This window comes from Felis catus, chromosome F1 (genome assembly GCF_018350175.1).
Source record: "Felis catus isolate Fca126 chromosome F1, F.catus_Fca126_mat1.0, whole genome shotgun sequence".
Taxonomy (NCBI): domain Eukaryota; kingdom Metazoa; phylum Chordata; class Mammalia; order Carnivora; family Felidae; genus Felis; species Felis catus.
This window is the reverse complement of record NC_058384.1, coordinates 14475264-14498044: the sequence shown is the minus strand read 5'-3', so window position 1 is coordinate 14498044 and position 22781 is coordinate 14475264. Positions and strand designations below refer to the sequence as shown.

The following is a 22781-nucleotide window of genomic DNA, read 5'->3' as shown; positions in this document are numbered from 1 at the left end:
TGCAAAACATACTGAAGTGCGTGGGACAGGCCCCCACAAGGAAAATGCCAGCAGTGCCGAGGTTGAGAAACCCTGGTATTGTGGTCAGGAGACTGGGCTCTGGAGTCAGACTGCTTGGGATTAAAGCCCAGCTCCATACGGGTCTGGTTGAGCAGCCTTGGGCAAGTTGTTTAGAACTCTGTGCCTCATCCGTAAAGCGGATAATAACCTATCCTTTTGGGTTGCTGTGCACAGTAAACAAAAATGTACCTGCAAAGCACTTAGGACAGTGCCTAGCATACAGTGAGAGCACAATAAATATTAGCTATCACTTTTACTATTATTACTAGAAATTTAGCTGTGTCACAAATGAGTTCTAAACTGAACCTATTTTTAAGAAAAAAAATAGGTTTGAGAGTACATATATCTTTTCTGATTGGGACCAAAGTGATGATAACCCTAACAACCACAGTGCCTTGCAGTTTATCAGGCTCTTTCAAACACCTCATTTCATATGACGTGGGCAACGACCTTGGTGAAATCGTTCCTCCTTCATAGATGGGGAACCCCTAGCTCAGAGTTTAATGAGTCGTGCGAGGTCTGTGACAAACAAGGTTTTCTGATTTCACATCCTCTGCCATTCCTGCTACACCACCCTTTGTTTACATGTTTAAGGTGCCCCTTCTCTTCATTTCACCCCAAAGTATGAAGATCAGAATGAATGTAAGGCCCGCAATCAGAGGGTGAGGTGACTCAGGCTTCGTGGGTCGGAGGAAGTCACTTCTGTTTTATGGCACATGCATAGTAAGGTTTTCCTTCATTAAGCATACAAATATTTTAATCCTCTGAATTGAATTAAAAAAATTAAATTTCTGTATGGGCTAATGTTCTTTCCTTTGAAAATTTCTGATGTTGAGGAAAAAACCTCCTAATTCCTTCTATTTTTAAAATCTCTAATTGTACACATTGTACATATTTGACTGTAAACGCACAAAAGTGAGAATATAGCTTCAACTGTATACGTTTCAAGTTTCGTTTACTTATTCAGTATTTTGTTTCACAAGCCTGAAAAATCTGCTTACACATGCCAAGGTGTATTATTCAAATGTACAAAGTTCCATCTCATGTATGGTTAGTGACTGCACACAGCAATCATCATGTGCGTGTTAAAATTTCTATGTGTAGTTTAAAAAAAAAAGTTGCAAACTAATCAGCCCAGTTTTTACTCAGGCTACATTAAAGTTAATAATATTGGGCTTAAGAGTTAGAGGTCAGAGGGCAGATGGATAATATTCCTTGAAGTTAGTGGTTTTCTAGAACTCCTTTGGTAATAGAGAAGGCAAGGCCTTAGCTCCTGATACTCTCGGGACCTGTGGCGCACACAGCTTGCAATAGCCCCGCCACAGCTCTTTCTTGCCTTTCGAAGTGCTCTCTCAGATTCTACGGACAGCTGCCCAAATGTCATTCATTTGGACCCAGTTTTCTGTAGTCTACTTAAGTGTGTGCCAGTTGGTAAAGGAGAGGTTTGGACCACATATTGGTTTTTAAATGGTGTCACAGTCTCCACCCTTTGCCCACGATACCCTTCCCGGGTGAAAATCGCAAATGTGTAGGATAATATCTTTGCAATTTTCTTTTCCAAATAAACTCTGTCTGTCATGCTATGAGAAGAGAACCGAAGAGCACACACCAGCTCGTGCTGCGCGCAGAGCACTCACCTGGGGACACTGGGCGGGGCCCTCGTGGGCCGGGAGGGCACTTGAGGGGGCGCTCCGGACCAGTCGCTGCTGCTGCTGGGGAAGGGGGGCAGCGGGCCGGGCCGGAAGGGCACGGGGGGCGCCCCCGAGTGGGGTCCGGGAGAGGGAATGGCCGGCGCGGGCCCTCTGCCGGATGCGGGCCGCGTGAGGGGACCGCTCAGGGTCAGCCGCCTCTGGGTGGTGGGGCTCGGAGGGGGTGACCTGGGGAGAGACAGAGCAGTTTCTGTCTGAATTCATCTTTAAGAGAGTATTTTATAGCTTCCTGGTTGCTTTGTAAAAATTACACTTTGACTGCTTGCTGGCTTGGTGGGAGGACTATGCCGCTCTTGAGCTTAGGGTCCTGGGTCGGATCCCCATGCTGGGTGTCGAGATTACTTTAAAAAAAACTTAAAAAAAGAAAAGGTATACAAGGAGTCAATGGTGGAGGGGAGGTTCCCTCCTCCCAACCGTGCACTCTGTGGAGACAACCAGTAGCTGTTTCTTGTGTATCCTTTTCAAATACCTTCTATAATACAACACAATAAAATACAGTGCCATATAATGCAATGTTCTCTCTGTCTCTAAATTCCTTTTTTGTACATATTAGAACACAACATTCTACAACTTACTTTTTTTTTTTTAAAAAGCTTCACGTTAATTTGACTATCTTTTCATTTCAGTATAGAACTTATTCTTTTTAATGACCACATAACATTCCACTGTAGGGATGTTTTGTGCTTGTTTTTGAAGGGGGTTGAGAAAATCTGACCTCCTCTTTCACTTCTGGACTTACATTATCCTTTTTCTTCAGGTTCATATTGGAAGCAAACTCAGAAGATGGTACCGGATGAGCTTGGCAGGCCTCCGGTGACATGGGGCCATTTTCCTACCTGCGGGAGTGCTGTATCCAGGAGTCATCCACAGGAGGCGGTGCAGGGGTGAAAGTGGTGGCGGTGTTGATGTCACCAATGATCACGAGGGCCTCTTTAAGGGCTTGGTACATTCGAAGCATCTCATCCCGGCGCTGCGCCTGTTCAGCAGATTCCTCCATCAGAGTGTTCTGGTCCTCCGAAGAATATAACTGTGCTAGGAGCTCCGAATTGATGAAATCTTTAACCTGTCAGGTCACCACAGAAAAATAAAAATGGGAACACACGTGCGGCCAGATGGCATAAACTGGCTCAGAGGCTGTGGACAAAGTCTACAACAGCCCACTCTGGGAAAAGGTGCATGATGCGTGAGGTATGCAAGATGTACAGTGTGTATGCATCTATTTACTCCTGGTTTCCTCCTGCCCTCCCAGTTCTCAGCACCAGTGCAGGAACAGTTTTTCCCTCTGTCTCATGGCTGTGGACTAAAGGAAAACCTACATTAGTTGAAAAGAGGGCTAAACCCTGCCATCGCCAGAGCAGGGCCTGTTGGCTACGTAAGCATTTCCACTATGTTGTCTGAGGCTGCTTGGCTTAGGGATGAGGCAGGTACCAGGAGGGAAGAAGCAGTGTTTTCAACAGAAAACACTGATGTAAGAAACCTATATAATAACACAAGCCATCCACTCCTTGGTATTCCTAGCTCTTACCAAAATCACTGAAACACTAGCAAGATCCCAGGATGCAATGTCATCTCAAAAGTGGAATTAGTACCAATAAGTGAATTTTTATTAAACACAGAACCTTATATAATTATGCAAGTTGATTTACCAAAAAAAAGTGAGAGTCTCTGCTTTCTAGAAGTTTCCAATAGAAGCTACTTAACAGTAATGAGAACTGGCATGAGTTTCCATAGTTAGCAGATACATGAAAAAAGACTTAAGTACCAACAATACATATGAGTCTTAGGGGAGTGGCATTTTGTAGCAGAACGAGAAAGGAGAGGATGCATATACTGCCCAACACTGAGGGAGAGAGCACTGGCCACCATATTTCTTCAAGTCTAAGATACCAGTAATTTGAAGACACCATAATTTTCTGGGCCACAAAGAGAACACACCATCAAGTAAACTATGACAGAATGCCAAGATGCCATTGAGTGTGACATGCATCTTCGGCATCAGAAATATTAAATGTGGAGTAAGTGAATGTGAGGACCAGTGGAATATGGTGTGTCCCAAGTGCCTTCAGAAGTCTTCTGATTTAATTCTCACCACACACTTAGGAAATGTATTATGATCCCAATTTTTTTTAATGTTTATTTATTTTTGAGACAGAGACAGAGAGAGAGTGAGCGCATGAGCAGGGAGGGCAGAGAGAGGGAGAGAGAGAATCCCAAGCAGGCTCCACGCCTGTCAGCACAGAGCCCGATATGGGGATTGACCTCACCAACTGTGAGATCATGACCCGAGCCGAAATCAAGAGCTGGACGCTCAACTGACTGAGCCACCCAGGGGCCCCTATGATCCCAATTTTACAGATAAAGCAATTGAAGTTCAGAGTTTAACTATGTTGCCCAAAATCACATAACATTAGGTTGAATCCCAAATCTTCTGACTCAAGGTCTGGTGCTCTTTCCATTACCCTCTTCCCTACTTTGAGTGCTTAGAAAAGACAATTTGTGGGGTGCCTGGGTGGCACAGTCGGTTGGGCATCTGACTTCGGCTCAGGTTGTGATTTCACAGTTCATGAGTTTGGGCCCCGCGTTGGGCTCTGTGCTGACAGCTCAGAGCCTGGAGCCTGCTTCGGATTCTGTGTCCCCCTCTCTCTGTGTCCCGCCCCCACTCACACTCTGTCTCTCTCTCTCTCTCAAAAATAAAGATTAAAAAATAAAAAAAAAAGAAAAGACAATTTATGTTTAAGCATCATTATTTTAGAGCGGCAAGGAAGTATGCTAATTGACTTAAGCCTAGAAAAATAAACCAACCGGATTTTTCAGTTTCTCTGTTAAATGAAACTAATACTTATCTAGAGTCACTGGGTCTTTCTAAGAAAGAGCAAAGGCCAGTATATTTAATTGTTACAAATTCAGGCAGACAACGGAATAGCTGTCAGATGCTCAAAATTCCTGGGTGGTGGTTAAATACATAACCAAGAGATAAGAGTCTAAAACACATAGCTTTATTATTTTTTAAAGGTATCAAACTATGTAAATAGTTTAGAAAATTCAGGTAAATCACAGCTTCACTGTGGTGAAATAAAAAGTGTTCTTTGCACATATTTTGTAAACCAAGAGTAACTCAAATATGGAAGTAATCTAGTAGACAGGATGTATTTGGACAACTGTCTAGTAGGGTAGGTTTATGTGTGATAGTTGTGGAAGGTAAATGTGGCCAGGTCACCTAGGGCCAGATGTGAAAACCTTGAATGCCAGGGAAAACTATTTGAACCTTATCCACTTGGTAATGGGAAGCCACGGAAGACTTGTAAGCAAGTAAGTGAAATGATAAAAGAGAGATTAGGTAAATTAGTCTGTGATTGGAAAAGAATTTGTAAGGGTGGTAACAGCGATAAAGAAATCTGTTATAAGACTAATAGATCATTTATGTGATGGTGAGGGTTTAATCTAGCAAGATTGCAGTGGAATAGAAAAGATGGGCACAGCTAAATTACATTATAAAGGAAAAGCCAACTCGACTTGGTGCTGTTTTGATGTGACAGGGCAAGAACGAAAGGAACAAGGACACCTCAACCACTGAGGTTTGGGTGAGTCGAAGAGCAGAAAATCAAAAGTCAGGAAGGAAAGTTAGACCTCGAGGAAAGACAGTAAAGTTAGCTTCGGGAATATTTCCTTCCCCCTTTTTTGGAGAATTATTCACTTTTCAGCACACTTGCAGGAGTCCCAAGGAGTACCCAAGGAGTCAGGGACATTCACACAAATCTTCCACGGCTGGGTGTGTGTGTGCACTCAGATACATGGCGCAGCTCAGAACTCAAAACCAGACAATTTTCCTGGCATTGAACAGCAGTCGGGTTCAGCTAGTCTGAAGCTTTACCTCTAACTGGAGCATCACTTAGAATCTATTAAACGTAATTTAAAAGAAGGTCCTTCCAAGAATAGATTTAAAGCAGGTCTGAAGTAAGAAGCGGCTGTCAAACAAACCACGAAATAAAATAATAAGGGCTTGTTTCAGCATTCTGATAAAAGATCTGCCTTGAATCAAATGTTACACACCAAAACTTGCCTACTATCCCAAAGATTTGGCAAAAGCTCTGAATTCATAGGAGTATGATTAGCATGGGAGAAAGCGGCGGTGCAGCACAGTGGTCAAGAGCTCAGGCTCTGGGAGCAAACAGCTCTGAATCCGAGTCCCAGCTCCCATGCTTCCCGTTCTTGGGCAAATAGCAACCTCTGTCAGTCTCAGGTTCCTGATCTGCAGAATGAGGGCAGCGGTTGTAGCTGCGTCAAGGGCTGTCCTGAGGATCATGAACTGCCTCGCACAATGCCTCGCATTTCGTTAGTGCTCAGCACACAAAAGCTATTCTTGCTAAAGCACATAGGCCAGACTGGCGTTAGGTAAGCAGACGCGCAAGAACAAAAGAGCAAGCTATCGCAATAGTGCAGGCATCAAGTGACATACGGAGTTCAATACAGAGCGTATGCAGGTTAACATTTTATTTTGCACTGAAACAAAACTTTAGCCTCTGCTCATGTGCTAGCTTAGTGCGGTGATGCTACAACTGGAACAAAGGTGGGGGGGGTACTTCAGGGAATTTCCAGACACTTCAGGGACTTTCTGAGCAGTCCGTGTGTCCCTGGTACAAATATGTAAATCAAGGATTCTTTCTGCACGACAATTGAGGTCAAGTAGATCCCTTTGAGATGATGGCATTTGGAATGTACCTCACAGAAGGTGACATAGACGAATTATACTTGGATGTAAGACTTGAAATAATATTTATGTTTTTAATTAATTATAGCACCTTATAACCTATACATCTTGGCACAGTCCACAAAAACTCCTCATACACAAAACCTCACTGCAGTTCAGACTCCACATGCTAGATAAACAGGCATGACTGTGCCATGTCGTTCTGCTCAGTGTAGAGGAATGTGAGGTCATTAAAAACCTTCCACATGTTTTCCCCTTTCTTACTTTAACCCCTCTCTATCAACCTGTGATAGGTTTGCATCTTAGACCTTTTTTTGTCTTCATAACTAAGACCATTTTAAGACCTTCACAAATGGAAGGGACATTCCCAGAATTGTCACACAATTCTGTTACTAAGAAGACCGTTTCCTTAAGGTCTCTCCGTCTCTAGACGGGAGGGCTGCAGTCTGTGACTGCTCGCGGTCACACGGGTAAGTATGTAAAAAAACGTAACTGAGAAGTGTAAACGTGCTTACTTTGGGAAAAGGGCTTGGTGACAAGCTTGTGATTTTTCGAGCTCTCACAGTTCTTTCACGTCTGCTTTAGCTTCCTTTCCATTTCTCAGGGATTTAGTTCTGCTAGAGACCAATGATGTTTCCCTTCTTTAAAAAGCAACATCCTTTGACTCACAAACATAACGTCAAGCAGAAGTTAGACACCAACAAGCACGCACTATATATGATTCCATAGTTCGAGAACAGGCAGCACCCTATGCTGTAAAAAATCAGGAGAGTTACCCTTGGGGGGGGGATGTAATGGGGGTGGGGGGGAGGGGAAACACGAGGGGGCCTTCTGGACCCTGGTCCCGATCTGTTTCTTGAGCAGGATGCTGAGTTCTTGACCCGTGGAAACAAACTCAGTGTCCTGGTATTTAAGGTGTACTTTCACCTCAAATAATGAACATTTGAAATAACACTCTACTTCATACACACGAAAGTTACAGTGAGTTCTGAAACTAGGGCACATGTTACTAATTTTCCAGCAAAGTGCCAATGGCCAAGGAGAGTGGATGTGGATCTCCGGGGGTCCAGGAGCAGCACACACTCCAAGTGTGAAACGCCTCTAGGCTTCATATTTGGTTCTTAAAAAGTTTCATAAAAACTTTATGTTCTATTTTGTATTATCTGGGTTTGCTTGAATTTCTAGTTAAGATGTAAAACATTGCTTCTCATATGCAAACAACCCCTAATGAAATCTTTGAGTAAATGAACCTTCTGGGAAGATACACCAGGTATGTGCTGTGGGGATAGGAGTCCCCTAGTTTGAGAAGGTTGAGCTGTATTTAGTTTTCCTAACCTCGCCATATGCATTAACGGACGTTAAAAGGGACAGACCCTCAGAATGCAAATGGGAGGATCTGGATTTTCATCTTGACCCTGCCAGCCCCAGCTGTGTGACCCTGGGAAAGTCACTTAACCTCTCGGAGGCTCAGTTTCTTCATTTATAATCTGGGCAAAATAATGGGTACCCAGTGGGTGGCTGTCCTATGGGTCCCAACACAGAATTGTGGACCACTTTGCCAGTCACACTTTTACAATCAAGCTGGATCCCCTTTCTTGATTTTCTGATGGCGAATCTTCCGGTGGAGTGAGCTGTGGAGGAGAGGCCATCAAACTGTGCTTGCCATGGGGTGTTAATGTGTGTCCTGAACAAAAGTCTGCTGCTTCGACTGTAGCCTGACCAGAAGGACCGGCTGTCATCAACGTGCTATTTCTTTGTGCCGCTGTTACCTAGTATGCTTAAGCAATGAAACAGCTGCTGCCCTTCAATAGACAAAGGCTTACAGTATGTCTGAGGCAAGGCATTTATTGCTGGCTTTAAACTTCTTAAATAATTCCATATGGAGACTTGAGTGGCAGAACACTTAATGTAAACTTTCAAAGGAAACTGCCCACCAAATTCTGAACTTTATAAAAGTTGGCTGAAACGTATTCTTTTTCAGAAGGCAGAGCAGCCATTCGCATTTCAAAGAGGAAAGGCCACAGCACCACCTTCCATGGTGACTGTCCACAGGCAGAGGACCCCGTTTCAGGCATTTATCGGTTCTGGAGCGTCTACCCAAAGCCATTTCCAGAAACAGCAGGGTTAAGTGAATGGAATTTAGAATGAGCAGTCAAGGTATTTGTTTTCTAGCTGTGATTCTATGATTAATTCTCTACCTTGAAGACCTCTGCACCTTAAAGTGAATAAAAAATCAACACATGTGCACGACACGGGGCTCGGCGTCCACCATGTTTCTCTTCCCTGTACTCAATAGAACACTTCCAGAATGATCAAAAAGGGCTCAGACATTCTGCACACAAAGATGCTATGAGAATATGGCACTTAAAAAGAGCCATTTTTTTACATTTTTACATATATAATGATCAAATATATAAAAAACTATATATTCTTATATACACAGTAAAAACACAGATAAAATAATACTCAAGGAAAAGTGGTCATCTGAGATACGTAAAACTATTTTCTGACAGATACAAAAAGTTAAATTTCAAAGAAAGATAACCGTAATTTCGTAAGAATCTGGCATTACATGATGTTTCCGTTTTCTCCACATTCCTATTAATCTCCATGTCAAGGTCTGACCGTGCCGATCAGGTCAGAATTGAAGTCTTCGTTCTCATCATTCTGCAAGGTCTCTCTCAAGACAGTTCCAAGAGCTCTGCCTCCATGGATTATGCCCTGGAGGTGGGGGTTTAGCCATTTCATTAAAGCCAACAAGCACACCGGTGAGGGGTGAGGGCAATTACTCCCACATTTCTTTGTGTATGTGTGTGTGTGTTTCTTGAGAAGGTGAAAGTAGGATGGATTTGTGAGAGAGTCATTTTTTTTTCCTCCTTTTAACTAATTAGTGTCAGGCTACTCCTTACAGCTCTAGACAGGAAGTGCTATTTCCTGTGCTGATGATTTAATATAGCGCAGAGCAACCTAGTGTTTGAACCGATGGCAGCACTAATGACTTACGATAAAATCGCGAAAAGATAAATGATACTTAATCAGGAAAATGTTTAAATAAGCAAGTGCCTGGATATACCACGGCAAAACAACCTGAACTCATTTAAGCAAAGTTAAGAGGGTAATTTTAAAAATACACAGACTATTTGTTTAGTACTTTATATTTTTCAAAATGGCATATAGTTGCATTTATTATGTTCTCTGACAATACAGTGAGGCAGCTCCTTGTTCTCACCGTAATTTTAGAAGTGACTGACTTCAGTTCAGAGGGCCCAAATAATTTGCTTCAGGTCACACAATAGGCTGCTGACTAAGCTTAAGAATACAATTCATAGTTTGCAAATTTCCAATATATTGCTTACCTACTGCTGATACTTCCAAGTATCCTACTAACCTTGGTTGAATATGCAAAAATGTGTCTGGGAATGGAGTTAGGTAAAAACCATGGGTGCTTAGGGTTTCTTCAAGAAGGGTTTCCTTCAAGGGGTTTCTTCAAGGAAACCTTTATTCAAGGAATGGATAGACCATGAACAACAACAGAAGGTCATATTTACAAACACAATTTTGAAATAAATCCTGAAATATGGATAAAGGCTTTTTATAGTTCTTATATAGGCAGCCAGCCACACTGCTTTCTTACAAGTATATTTTTCATCGTATTTCCATATATATTATCTTCTGGAATAAATCCCTAAGCCAGGTACTTTTTCTATGATTAGTGTTTTACATATGGAGGACCTAGATGCAAAGAAGTTAACTGATTTGTCTTTAGGTCAACAGAGTTTGTAGCAGAGCCAGGCTTAGAATACAGGTTTCTCCTAAGTTCTAGCAAGGGGTTCTTTTTAGTACCTTTGCCAGCTAATTTTTATTTGTTACAAGCAAATGCTCATAATATATCATTGATTTAAATAAAAAGGTGCCCCTAGAAGATTGCTAGAACTAAAAATGCTGGTATCTCCTTTTCAAGAGTCAGAAAAGCCTGTTATAAGGCACCCCATTACAGCCTATCTTATCTAAAAGATAATTTCTCAAATAACTTGGGATATAACTTGTACTTTAATAAACTAGCTACCCAGAGAACCAAACTAGACCATAATTTAAGTATCATATCCTGACTACTATAAAAATAACCATGAAAAAGGAGAGATTCTACCTGATACAGATCGATTGAGGGCTAGTGTAGCAGGCACTTTAAGATCTGTGGCAATATCATCATTACTTTAGAAAAGTTGACTGACTTTTAATCCAAGGGGATAGGGCAAAAAGCCATTTCCCAGGTTAAAATAGCATTCCATAGCTTTTAGAAGGTGAAAAAATAACCATGTTAATATATTTTATGTCTATGTGTGTAGAAAAAAATAAATATCTTTTGCCTTTAATCTCAAAATCTAGGAGCCGGGGCATCTGGTTTTATTGTTGCCTTTGCAATTAACTTACGCGCCGACTATAGCTACAGTATTCTTGTTCTGCTTTATTGTGAGCAAATGCATACTTTTCAAGAGATAGGCAGTAGGAAATACCACAGCACTGTGGCTAGAAGTTTCATGTTTGCTTTCCTGAATCCTCTTTCTCTGGTTAGTCACTTAACCAATTGTAATAAAAAATGATGAACCTGGGTAATAGGTATTTCAACCATCCAGAAAATAGCATAAAGAAACTGATGAGACTATGAGCAGTTTCCATACTAAGATAGGTTAGAAGTTAAAATGAGACAGTTTATAGTCACTTACATTGTTGATCATAAGGTGCATTATTGTTTTTGGAATTAGATCTCGGATACATTTGTTGATGATAGACATGTAGGAGTCTACGAGGTTGCGAATGGTCTCCACTTGCCTCTCCAACTGTGGGTCCATGGAAAAGTTTTCTGCCTGGCCATTATCATCATTTTCAGTCTAACAGAAAGGAAAGAAAACATGGATTGTTTCACCTTCGTTCAGAAGAAAAAAATACCATACATTATCAGATGATCAACTTCTGATGACTATATTTGGAGTTATATTACTAGATGGTAACATCTTTATCTTAAACATACCCATTAATTCCGAAAAAAGATCAGAACCAGGAAGTTATTCTACTTTCGGCGAGCCACAGCCTAGGAAAAGCAACTATTCTAGTTCTGAGTGAATACTGAGATGAATAACCAGATAAACAGTGCACCTAACAACATACCTCTAGAGAACAATCTAATCTTAAGCCATTTGCAAGCTGGCCAAAGAACTGAATCCAAGTGAATGATGCGGATGTAAACCTCTGGGAGCGGTCTCTTAGGGATTCAATAGATTAGAAATAACCTTGGTGTTGTTCTGGAACTCCTAGGTCTGTTCTGGGATGGATCAGCATTTGGATCGGCCCAGGTTTTAAAACTAAATCTCCTAAGCCTGGCCCGGGGCCAAAGTAAGAGATATAGAGAATAATTCATTTTTCCATGCACTTGCTGGAATTTGTTCTGTAAATTCATGCTTCTGTCATCACTACTAAAGGCTGGCTCCATTGTGGAAAACTTACAATTTTAACTTCCAACTTGTTATTCTTTGAATAAAACAGAACACATCTATACACAAAGAATTTACTTGTGCAACATGAGAGAAGCATCTGTTTTCTATACTATGGGACTTGAGTTAATTAATTTTGGCTTATCCACCAGAGGCTGGGCTGAAATGGCATCTTCATCATTAAGGGCTGACCTATTGGCTTGGCATTGAAATCAATTTAGAACAAATGGTCTCCATTTCAAGTCAGGTTGGAGCATCTAAGCCCCAGAACATGATACAAATACTGTTAGTGGTCTGGGTACTTTCTAACATTTGGAAAGATTTAATTACAAATGCAAAAAAAAGGGGGGGATAATTTATTGCTTCCATTGTAGACACGAAGTACTTTTCTTTGGAAATGTACATACTTTGATCTGCCAGGTTTTCAATCATCCAATCAGTTCTAGGCAAAGCACTGTGCTAAATGGCTTAAATGGATGTATAAATGACAAACTTTACTTTTGAATCAATAAGCATGTGTGAAAGGCATATTTGTACACCACAAAGTCAACAATAACAAAGATAGAAATTGGTTCTAATCACTTATATAGGCTTCTCTGGCTCAGAAATATCCAGTACTTTTAAAAATTATTAAAATAATGTACTCAGTCTAAAACACAACAGTCATTTTTCCAGTCCTGAGAGTATGACCCCATGCTTCTGGGTGATAGTTTGAGGACATTTCTGAGGCATCTGACTCTACTACAACAAGGAAGAGGAAGTTTCAAAATGGACAGTTGTTTTAAATGGTCTTTGATCAATGAAAGGAAGAACTAAATCAAGTCTTATGTAGTTATTTTTATTATTAATTTGCGATATATTAGCACAATAGGATCTGGGATAAATAGGCAAAAAAAGGCCATAAAGTGATAGAGGGTTGATAGAGGGAAGGCTAGCCACGGCAGTGAAAAAACAGTCATGTTCCCAAACTTCTTTCTAGGGCATAAAAACCACTGCAAATGTGCTCCATGCTGAGCTCAAACTGTCAGAGTCAGTGGTAACTGCAATGTCATGTTAAGGATATTGTATGTGAAAGTGAAAACTGTAGGTTCAAATTCAAGCTCTGTTGTGTACAGGTTGTGTGGTCACACTTCAGTTACTTGATGTAATTAAAACCTGGCTTCCTCCCTGTCTTTAAAATGGTGACCCACATCCCCGGAAAACTTGTGGAAGCTAAATGAGATAACACATATGAGATGACCTAGCCAAGGGCCTCAACGAATGTCAGCTTCTTTCTTTCTTTTCTCAATATTCATGGAATAGAGTTAGAGAGCTGCTGGACTCTCAACATACGTTATGAAAATTCAAGGTGAAAAATTTGAGCATAAAACATTTTCAATTCAAGCAATATAAAAATGGAAAATGTATTTTTTTTTACACCTCCATGTGTTCTGCAAGCTAGTCCCCTTTGCCTGGAACCCTCCCTCCCACCTGTGAAGAACTTTCATCTTTCAGAGCCTTGCTCCATCATCACCTCTTCCGGACAAGCTCCTGATGGCCCCCAGACCCCCAACACTCCCCTGCTCTGTGCTTCCTCTGTGTCTTGTATTCACTTTTACTATTTAATATCCAGCCTAGTTTTATGCTCCTCCCCCTACTGGGCTCTGGGGTCTTATTCATCTTTCTCTTCTCAGCACCCGGCACAGAGCCTGATGCATGGGAGGAGGAGTTAACAACTGCAAAAGGGTTCACTGAAACCAAGGAGGCTGCTCTGGTGCATTTCAGGGTATCCAAGTGTGCCTGCCCATGTGTCAGAGGAATTGGAGACCAGAGAAACCCCAGGGTGATGAGCTGGGATCCATTATGACTTGATAACAGTGGGAATGATAAAATGATTATGAAAAAAATATAATTATAATATAATATATACTATATGTTATATATATAATATATACTATAATTATATATTATATAATTATATATAATTATATATAAATATATATAAATTATATATATATATATATATATATATATATATATATATATATGAGAACAGATGACCAACAGCCTTGTGAGGAAAATACCTTTTATACAAAACAATACAAACCTCCATAATGGATAAAATACAATTCAGTTTGTCTCCCTGATCTGAAATATACTGGGATTTTGTTATGGTATTTAACAGTCAGAGGTGATGACATTCCCGCCTCAATATTCCACCTCTCCCAAGAACATTTATTGAGCACTTGCTGTGTTCTAGGTACTATGCTAAGCACTTTATATAGAAGACCCACACTGCTACCTTAGGAGGGAGGGGCCATTGTTATTGTCAACCTATAGAAGAGCATGCTGAGTCTCTGAGAGCTGAAATTTGTTCAATAAATGTCAGAGGCATTCAATTTTAACAAATTTCTTTTTCTTCCTTAAGTATAAAAAAAATCAAGAAGTATTATGAAACAGTGAAACATCCATAGTACATCAACTTAGTTTCATAGATAAAATTATAAATGTAAAAAAGGGTTTCTAGGAAAATAGGTGTCAGTGAAGTAGTGATATTTATAAAAAACCAAATTATTGAAACAAAAGAGGAAAGTAGAATAAGTAGTATTTTTAGAAGAACCTGCAGAAATATGAAACACTAAGAAAGTTACATCATCATCCATACTTTGATATAGAAACACTGAATTTTCCCATTTCACACTTTTTTTTAACATTTAACTTTACTTTACTCTTTGCACATCAAAATATGCACAAGACGTTCACTTTCACTTTTTCAAACCAGATGCACTTAATAAGGGAAAGTGTCGGAGTGAATGGAGAACACTGAATGGTTTAATTCTCAACACGGAAAAAAAGAGAGAGAGAGAGAGAAGTATTCCAGAAAACCCATAAAACAATTTGAAATTCTCTTTTGCTTTTGGAAAAACATGCGGTCACATGCAAACCTGAACTTCTCTGATAATACCACGGACATGATGGGAGTCACGAAATTCACAACGCAAGTTGAATTTCTTTCCTGAGTTTAGAAAGAAAGAAGAAACACTTACCCTCTCTAATACGTCTAAGATAAATGGGGAAAATGTGCATACATGGCCTTTCTCTTCTAACTGAGTAATTTCAGACAGCAAATACTCCTTCTTCCCTGACCCAGTTCTAATCAAATTCTCTGTTGTGCTCTTTTCTGTATGTATACTGAGTATGACTATGGCTTTTTTCTTTGTTTAAATTATAGGATTGCAATAGGATTCTTTGCAGTCCAAGCACTGAAGTGACAGCTGTTTATCATTATCCTCATCAAGGGAATGTAAAATAAAAATAGTAATTTGTCTCTGATCTTTGAGGCAAAAAAGAATGGTCTGCAAACATTTAACCTTTTATGTGCAGGTTCATTGATGCTGTTTACAAAATGTGAATAACATTGTGAAAACCAGCTTTCTTCTGAAAAATACAATGGACAGGCCTTCCTATTGCAATTTTTTTCCAAATAGCTTTTGTGAAATCTAATGCAACTTAAACAATAAAAAAATAGCAACTCAGCACTGTAAATTGTTTATAAACAATACTGTAATTTTCTTTCTTATGAAACTACTTGCACAGTATTCAAAAAACAGTCTGTTTTACAAAATTTTAATTTAAAAGCTTTTTTCCTAAAGACTTCCTACTTTAACAGGTGAGAGGACTAGAAATAGTTGAATTGGAAATAATTCCCACCATACCTTAAAGCAGCCATTATAGAAGATCTGGGCTTTATGGGGATATTTATTTTTCATGTGTTTTTTGTCTCTTTCCTTTCCTTAAATTTCTTACTGAATTATGTGATAGGTTTCTTGGAAGATCACTGAAACCATCCATATAAGATTATTTTCTTAAGGTGACTGCAACTCTTTAAAGTGGAATGACAGAAACGCACATTATCCTGGCAAAAATATGCACATAAACATACTGGCTAATTGCTCAATCTCTTCTCGCCAATGGAGAGCACTGTACAATGCTACAGATCTACACAAGTGATTTTTACAGATAAGCAATGCTTGCCCCTTTCTAAGCACCTTACTTTTGTTGTACAATTCTCTACTACCTTAAACAAACAGTAGAAAATATCGTTTAACTTTTTCGTAGTGAATCAGGTCATCATTATGAAAATAGGGTTACCATGGTAATGCAGCTTTGAATTTTCCAGCCTCACATTATGAAGAATGTCTCACTGAAAACCTTTCCCCACTTCCAGTCATGCACTGCTCATTTGCAGAGGCTAATTAGAGGCTAATTTGCAGAGCCAGGCAACCAAACTTGTAAAAAAAAAAAAGTATCTATGGGAGAAGCATGCTCTGGAAAGCCTTTGAGAGTAGTACAGATTGCAGTTTGGTGCCTGGTGACAGGTATTTCATTAATTAGTTCAACAAATACTTGTTTAGTGTCTCAGGCGAACTGTGCGAGGTACAAAGGAAGTCTAAAAACAGGGCTTGCCTGTGAGCTTATCCTCTGATGGGGAGGATCCAGTGTAAGATGCGTTGGTAAGTCAAAGTATGAGTTCAAGGGCGGTGGGCTTCATGGGGAGTCCTCAGGGATGGTCACAGTAGAGACGAACCATAAATGTTGGGTGAGATTTCTGACTGAGACTGAGGGGATATGCTCATTGTTCTATCCTTAGTACTTAGCACAGTGCCCTACTTATAGCAGGAGCTTTGTAAATATTGTGGAATTAATGAAGAAAAAACTAACCCAGGCCACCTCCTGAGGGATTAGGTTTCTGTTTTGAAAGAACCTAAGAGACTGAGCTCCAGGTCACTGAGGTGTTGCTGTATGGTGAATGTGAATAATTGCTTGGATTCCTAGAACTGAGTTCTCCATGTAGAGCTTCTTGGTCTGGGAAGGATAAATGACTATCTGTATCCAGAATGATTTTAGTTGCTATAAAGATGTTGATGACTCTGTCGAAGGATGTCTACAGATCGGAGCTGTGATTGTAATCAAATGCTGGCATCTATTTACATCTGCACTCTGTAAGAAATATCCATAATACAGGACAAAACATTGAAGCTTGGGGTGCCTGGGTGGCTCAGTCGGTTAAGGGACAGACTTCGGCTCAGGTCATAATCTCACGGTTTGTGTGTTTGATCCCCACATGGGCTCTGTATGCTGATAGTGCAGAGCTTGCTTCGGACCCTGTCTCCCTCTTTTTCTGCCTCTCCCTACTCATGCACTCTCTCTCTCTCTCTCTCTCTCTCTCTCTCTCTCTCCCTCTCTCAACAATAAATAAACGTTTTAAAACAAACAAAAAACCAACCCACCAAACAAAACAACAGTGAACCTCATCTGATCCAGTTAGTGGTGATCTACTAGCCAAAGCAGGCAGGACCCAACTTTGTCTGCTTAGGTTATTTTCATTTTTTTTCTTCCTTCCCTCTTCTCCTTTACCTGTTACTACCTTTTTATTCTCCCTACAGCTTTTACTCTCCTTTCATCTCTACATGACATCATAATAAATTACAAAACTATGTAATATTGCGAAATTAAACAGCCATTAAGAAAAAAAACACACACACAGGATTTGAAAGATACTTACTTGATAACCAACAACAATAATAACCCTATCTTAATTCTGATGTTTCTAACTCTCACTTAGCCCAATAGCTGCGAATAGTATATTTCTGTGTGGTACCAGTGTATGTCCACATCTCCAATAAACAACTTGGATGATAACAGCAAAGAATAACTGGGATCTGGAGGAATAAGAGGAAGTGCCTCTCGTATAACTGACAGGCACTGAATTTGCATTTAAGATGCACTGAAACAATAGCTTTTATCTGCAACTGTAAAAACAAATGTGGATATGAAGATTCTTAGAGAAATCTGAAAACTTATGTACTCTGTCCTGATGTCCTCCTAGAAGTTATAGTAACTCCAGTCTAGTCTGTAATCTATCTAAAGGCCTGTACTGCCTGCTAGCAGATAAGTTCACGAATATTAAATATTCATATATTTTAAACACATTATTGAATATTGCTATTTAAACAGTCTTAACTGAGAATTTTTTCTAGATTTATGAATATTTATTTTTGAAAAATTTCCATCTTGGGGCGCCTGGGTGGCTCAGTCGGTTAAGCGGCCGACTTCGGCTCAGGTCATGGTCTCGCGGTCCGTGAGTTCGAGCCCCGCATCGGGCTCTGTGCTGACAGTTCAGAGCCTGGAGCCTGTTTCAGATTCTGTGTCTCCCTCTCTCTGACCCTCCCCCGTTCATGCTCTGTCTCTGTCTCAAAAATAAATAAACGTTAAACAAAAATTTAAAAAAAGAAAAATTTTCATCTTTGTATACTGAGTTTTGCATAACAACCTTTTGTCTAAACAATAGATGGGCTAAGCAGAACAATTAAATGGGTTTCTTTAAAAATAACCACTTGCCTCACCACAGTTTTTGGTTTCAGATAATATTAGTAATTTTGAAAGGGCAAAATTATTTTGCAAGTATTGACTACTGGCAAAAATATTTGTTTAAAATTTAACTTTGTTAATTAAAATAAAAAGAAAACCCTTTTTCTAAAAAGAACTATGATTAGAATCAACTGATACAAATGTCCTTTTTAGTGGGAAAAAAATCACATTTCTTTGCAGTAGCAAAACAAGCAATAGAATATTTCCAGAGAAAAAATTTCCAGAAAATAGGATCAAATAAAATAAGGATAAATATAAAAACAACTTGTGATGGTTAATTTTATGTGTCAACTTGACTGGGCCATAGAGTACCGAGATATTTGGTACAAACATTGTTCTAGGTATTTCTGTGAGAGTATATTTGGGTGAGATTAATACTTAAATTGGTGGGCTTTGAGTAAAGCAGATTGCTGTCCGTAGTGTGGGTGGGCCTTATCCAATCAGGTGAAGGCTTGAAGAACAAGAAGACTGGCTCTCCCCAGCAAGAGAGAATTCTCTTTCAGGCTGCTTTTGGACTTCATTTGCAATGTGGCTCTTTCCTATTCTACAGACGACTGCCTTTGGACTTAAACTGGAATGTTCAGCTCTCCTGGGTCTGCAGCCTGTCAGCCCACCTGCAGATTTTGGACTTGCCAACCTCCATTATTATGTGAGGCAATTACATATAAAAAATCATTATCTATGTTATCTATGTATCTGTCTATACACACAGACACACACACACACACAGACACACACACACACACACACACACACACACACACACACACACACCCTATTGATTGTGCTTTTCTGGAGAAGCCTGACTAATAAATACACAGCCCCTCTATAGATTATAAAGCAGTATGCGATTCAATGTTACATTGCTTAGCGGAGTTCACAGGTGCTGTAAGAGTTCAGAGAAGCAGAGGATCAGGAAGGGCTGTGATGGAGAGTAACACTGGTCCTACTCTAATTATTTACCTTTACTTCACAGCATTCTCTAAAGGAGAGAGAGGTGAGTCAAAAAAGAATCCATCTTTACTCTCCTTATTCTATCACAAGGTCTTGCTATGCTTCCCCTGTGGGTAGGGGGAAGATACATTTAGACAGCCTCCTCTCCCCCACTCTCAGTCCTGTTGGTTAGATGGAGCTTCAGAGATCAGGCTGATCTATCCACCCACCCAGGCTAATCTCTGTGATGACACAGATGGCACGTGACCAAGCAAAGCCAATCACAGCACATTTGTCAGAACTCTTAGGAAGGAGAAGCTTCCTTTCATTTAGGAATGAAAACTTTGTAAGTAGGCCTGAGTGCAGGCTTGCCTCAAAATGAAGAGGAGTCAAACCTGTGTGCAAATGAAGTCACCAAAGAGAACAGCACAGTTGAGAGATGGAGAGAGGCAGATATCTGAAGACGTCATTCGAGCGCGTGCATCTGGCTCTGCAGACGTCTCTGCCTCTGGCTTGTGCAGTTACACCAGCCAGTAAACTGTTTTCCGTTATTTCTAAAAGTTGGGTTGGCTTGAATTTAATTTCTGTTGCCGCTATCCTAAAGAGCTCAAATGAATAAATCATTTATTCAGGACGTTCTTGCAACCAAAAACTGTTTTTTCCAACTCCATCTGTTCGTCCTTCCTGGTTTAGTGCATGGAGCACAACTTTGGATGCCGCAGCTAAAATACAGCCCCTGTTCTTCCTGCATCTGAACGTCTCCTTTGTCTTGCATCGTAATTAGGTGTACACATGTCCATTTCCCTAACAAAAATGAAAGGCTCTTGAGGTAGATAATCCTTCAAAGTTCAGTGCAAATACAGTATCACTTGCTTTGCATGCCAAAACTTCTTAGTAAAAAAACAAAAGAATGCAATGGCTTAAAAACACACAAGGGTAAAACTCTGTGGGCAGAATCATTACTTGTTTCATGAGTAGAGAAACAAAATGAAGCTTTTAAATAAGCAGCTATATTCAAGGGTTTTAATTTTTCCAAGGTCCTCTGAGCACTGTAGTTGACAAAGCTGTCATCTGGATTCAACTGCAGAATTCCCCAAGTAATTCTCAAAATAACTTTTTCAGCCATCCCTATACATGAATTAGTGAGTACACCTTTGTCAGGCTTTCCAGGGCCCAATGGCCTTACCAGATGATCCAGATAAAAAATATAAAAACTGTTTTAGAAAATTTAGGTTCATTTCTGCTAATAAGGAAGATTAATGTAAAATCAGAACAAATTTGCCAGGTTGAGCTGTTGTTTCTAAACCTCTTGTTTAGAATATTCAACCTCTTATTTCTAATATTCAGAAAGAATATTTCTGGTGATAGCACTGGACCACATCTGTTCTGGGTCACCAAACAGCCAGCATGGATATGCCCCAGAACTGGAAATGTACTTCCAAAGCTGCCAGAAATAGAATTTCTGTCTTCATAATACTCATTCCCAATTAAGAGAGAAACTAAGATGTAAAGGAATTTGTTTCACTATAGGCAAACTTTTAGTTTGCATAAAATAGAAATTCATGAAGATGGTAAGATCAAAATATACTGAAGATGAGTTTTGAAAATAAGATTGATAGGACAGAGATCTACATGCTGGAAGTAATAACCATTGGGTCTGGAGTTTATTTTTTCACTTCTTTCTATCCTTTTCTTGAAATTGTGTGTGTATGTATGTGGGGTGTGTGTGTGTGTGTGTGTGTGTGTGTGTGTGTATTGCCTGTTTAACAATATGGAGGATGTAATATATAGAAAATAAATATATACTGCTTCAAATTATGCCCACTTCTCACAACGTGGTAAAAATTAACAAAGGCAAGATTGCTTAAAGACCAGCAACTTATGGCAGCATTTATAATAGAAATCAAAAGTACTCTAAGGTAACCTTGGTAGGTGCAATTATTATTAGAAGAAAATCTGTAGTATTTTAAAATTTATATACATAAGACTGTACTGAGGGCTGTGTTAATAAAATTTGTAAATATGACTCGAGGTATAAGAGAAAAAGTTGACGTGGTTTCTTAAAAACTTTCTTCCTCTAGACTGTTTTTAAAGTAGTTTAGATGCAGAAATCAGACTATAACCACTACTAAACACTGATGAGATTATAATTTCAAATAATGCTTTTTATGACGAGATCAAGATGTTCCTGTATAGAATAACAAGGTAACTTTAGATTGAATATGTAAATATTGTTAAGAAAACATATTACTGCATGTATTCACAATTTCCCCCCAATTTCTTTTTTCCTAACCATGGCTTCAAAATTCCTAGAAATGTTATTATTAGTGAGGACTATAATATTGCCCCTGGCAATTGTTTATGTCTACTCAATCCACAGAAATTCTTTCAAATTAAAATAGGTATAATGATTTCTGAATTAAAGAGTAAAACCTCTTTGAAATTATCATCATGAAATTTCATACTACACTGGTGGCCAAAGGCATCAAAAAGAGATGTGGCAACATTATCCATCTGATTCAATACAATTTCTAGCAATATTCCACAATTGCTTATAAAATATCCGGGAATATGTATAAAATGGAAAAGGCATGATACCAATTTTTGGAGAGCTAAAAACTGAATGCACATGGCTTAAGGTAGCATCTAAAGATAGCTTTACACAACATCAAGGTGATATGTGTGATTAAGATTTAAAGGGCATTAAAATAAATGAAATAATTCTGAATAATAATTCCTGCCATTTCAACAAAACTTTTTTCTGATTTAACCATAGTTTCCATATGACTGTAAGTAACACATTCTACCAAGTCTATAGAACTCCCAAATCAAAGGAACCACAAGAAAAATATCTGGATCAAACACACGTTTGTAGCATTCCTCAAATACAAGTTTAAAAAAATGTACCTGACTCTAGTAGATTACCCCAAGTTTCCAAACCACTTCCGTTTGAGCAATGATTTAGAATTGCAATTAAGACTATGAACTATGGAATCAGATGCCCTATATTCATATCTTGATTTTGTCACTAATTAGCTTTGTGACTTCGGTAAAATTAAAGTTAAGAAGTTAGTCATCCTCTCTAGGCCTTAATTTCTGTTCCATGAGAGGGGGTAATATTAGCATCAAACACATTTTATAGGGCAGAGCAGGTGTAGAGACCAAATAAGGTAACATAGAAAAGGTACTTAAGCATGGTGCCTGACATACAGTTAAGTGCTCAACAGAAATTAAATGTGCAACTTGAGATAATTTTTAATTTTTTTTCAACGTTTATTTGTTTTTGGGACAGAGAGAGACATAGCATGAATGGGGGAGGGGCAGAGAGAGAGAGAGACACACACAGAATCGGAAACAGGCTCCAGGCTCTGAGCCATCAGCCCAGAGCCTGACGCGGGGCTCGAACTCACGGACCGCGAGATCGTGACCTGGCTGAAGTCGGACGCTTAACCGACTGCGCCACCCAGGCGC

At 39.6% G+C, this 22781-nt stretch overlaps 1 protein-coding gene across 15 annotated transcripts in view; it reads right to left on the bottom strand.

The window, feature by feature from the left end:
• The window catches only part of DNM3 (dynamin 3), a 569293-nt gene that overhangs the window by 28421 nt on the left and 518091 nt on the right, over positions 1–22781 (bottom strand). For all 15 annotated transcript variants that reach the window (XM_045049388.1, XM_045049389.1, XM_023247908.2 and 12 more), the window contains 3 exons: positions 11202–11366; positions 2606–2832; positions 1698–1937 (listed from right to left, as the gene is read on the bottom strand). In XM_045049388.1, coding sequence (XP_044905323.1) covers positions 1698–1937; positions 2606–2832; positions 11202–11366 — 632 coding nt within the window. The remainder of the gene's footprint in view (positions 1–1697; positions 1938–2605; positions 2833–11201; positions 11367–22781) is intronic.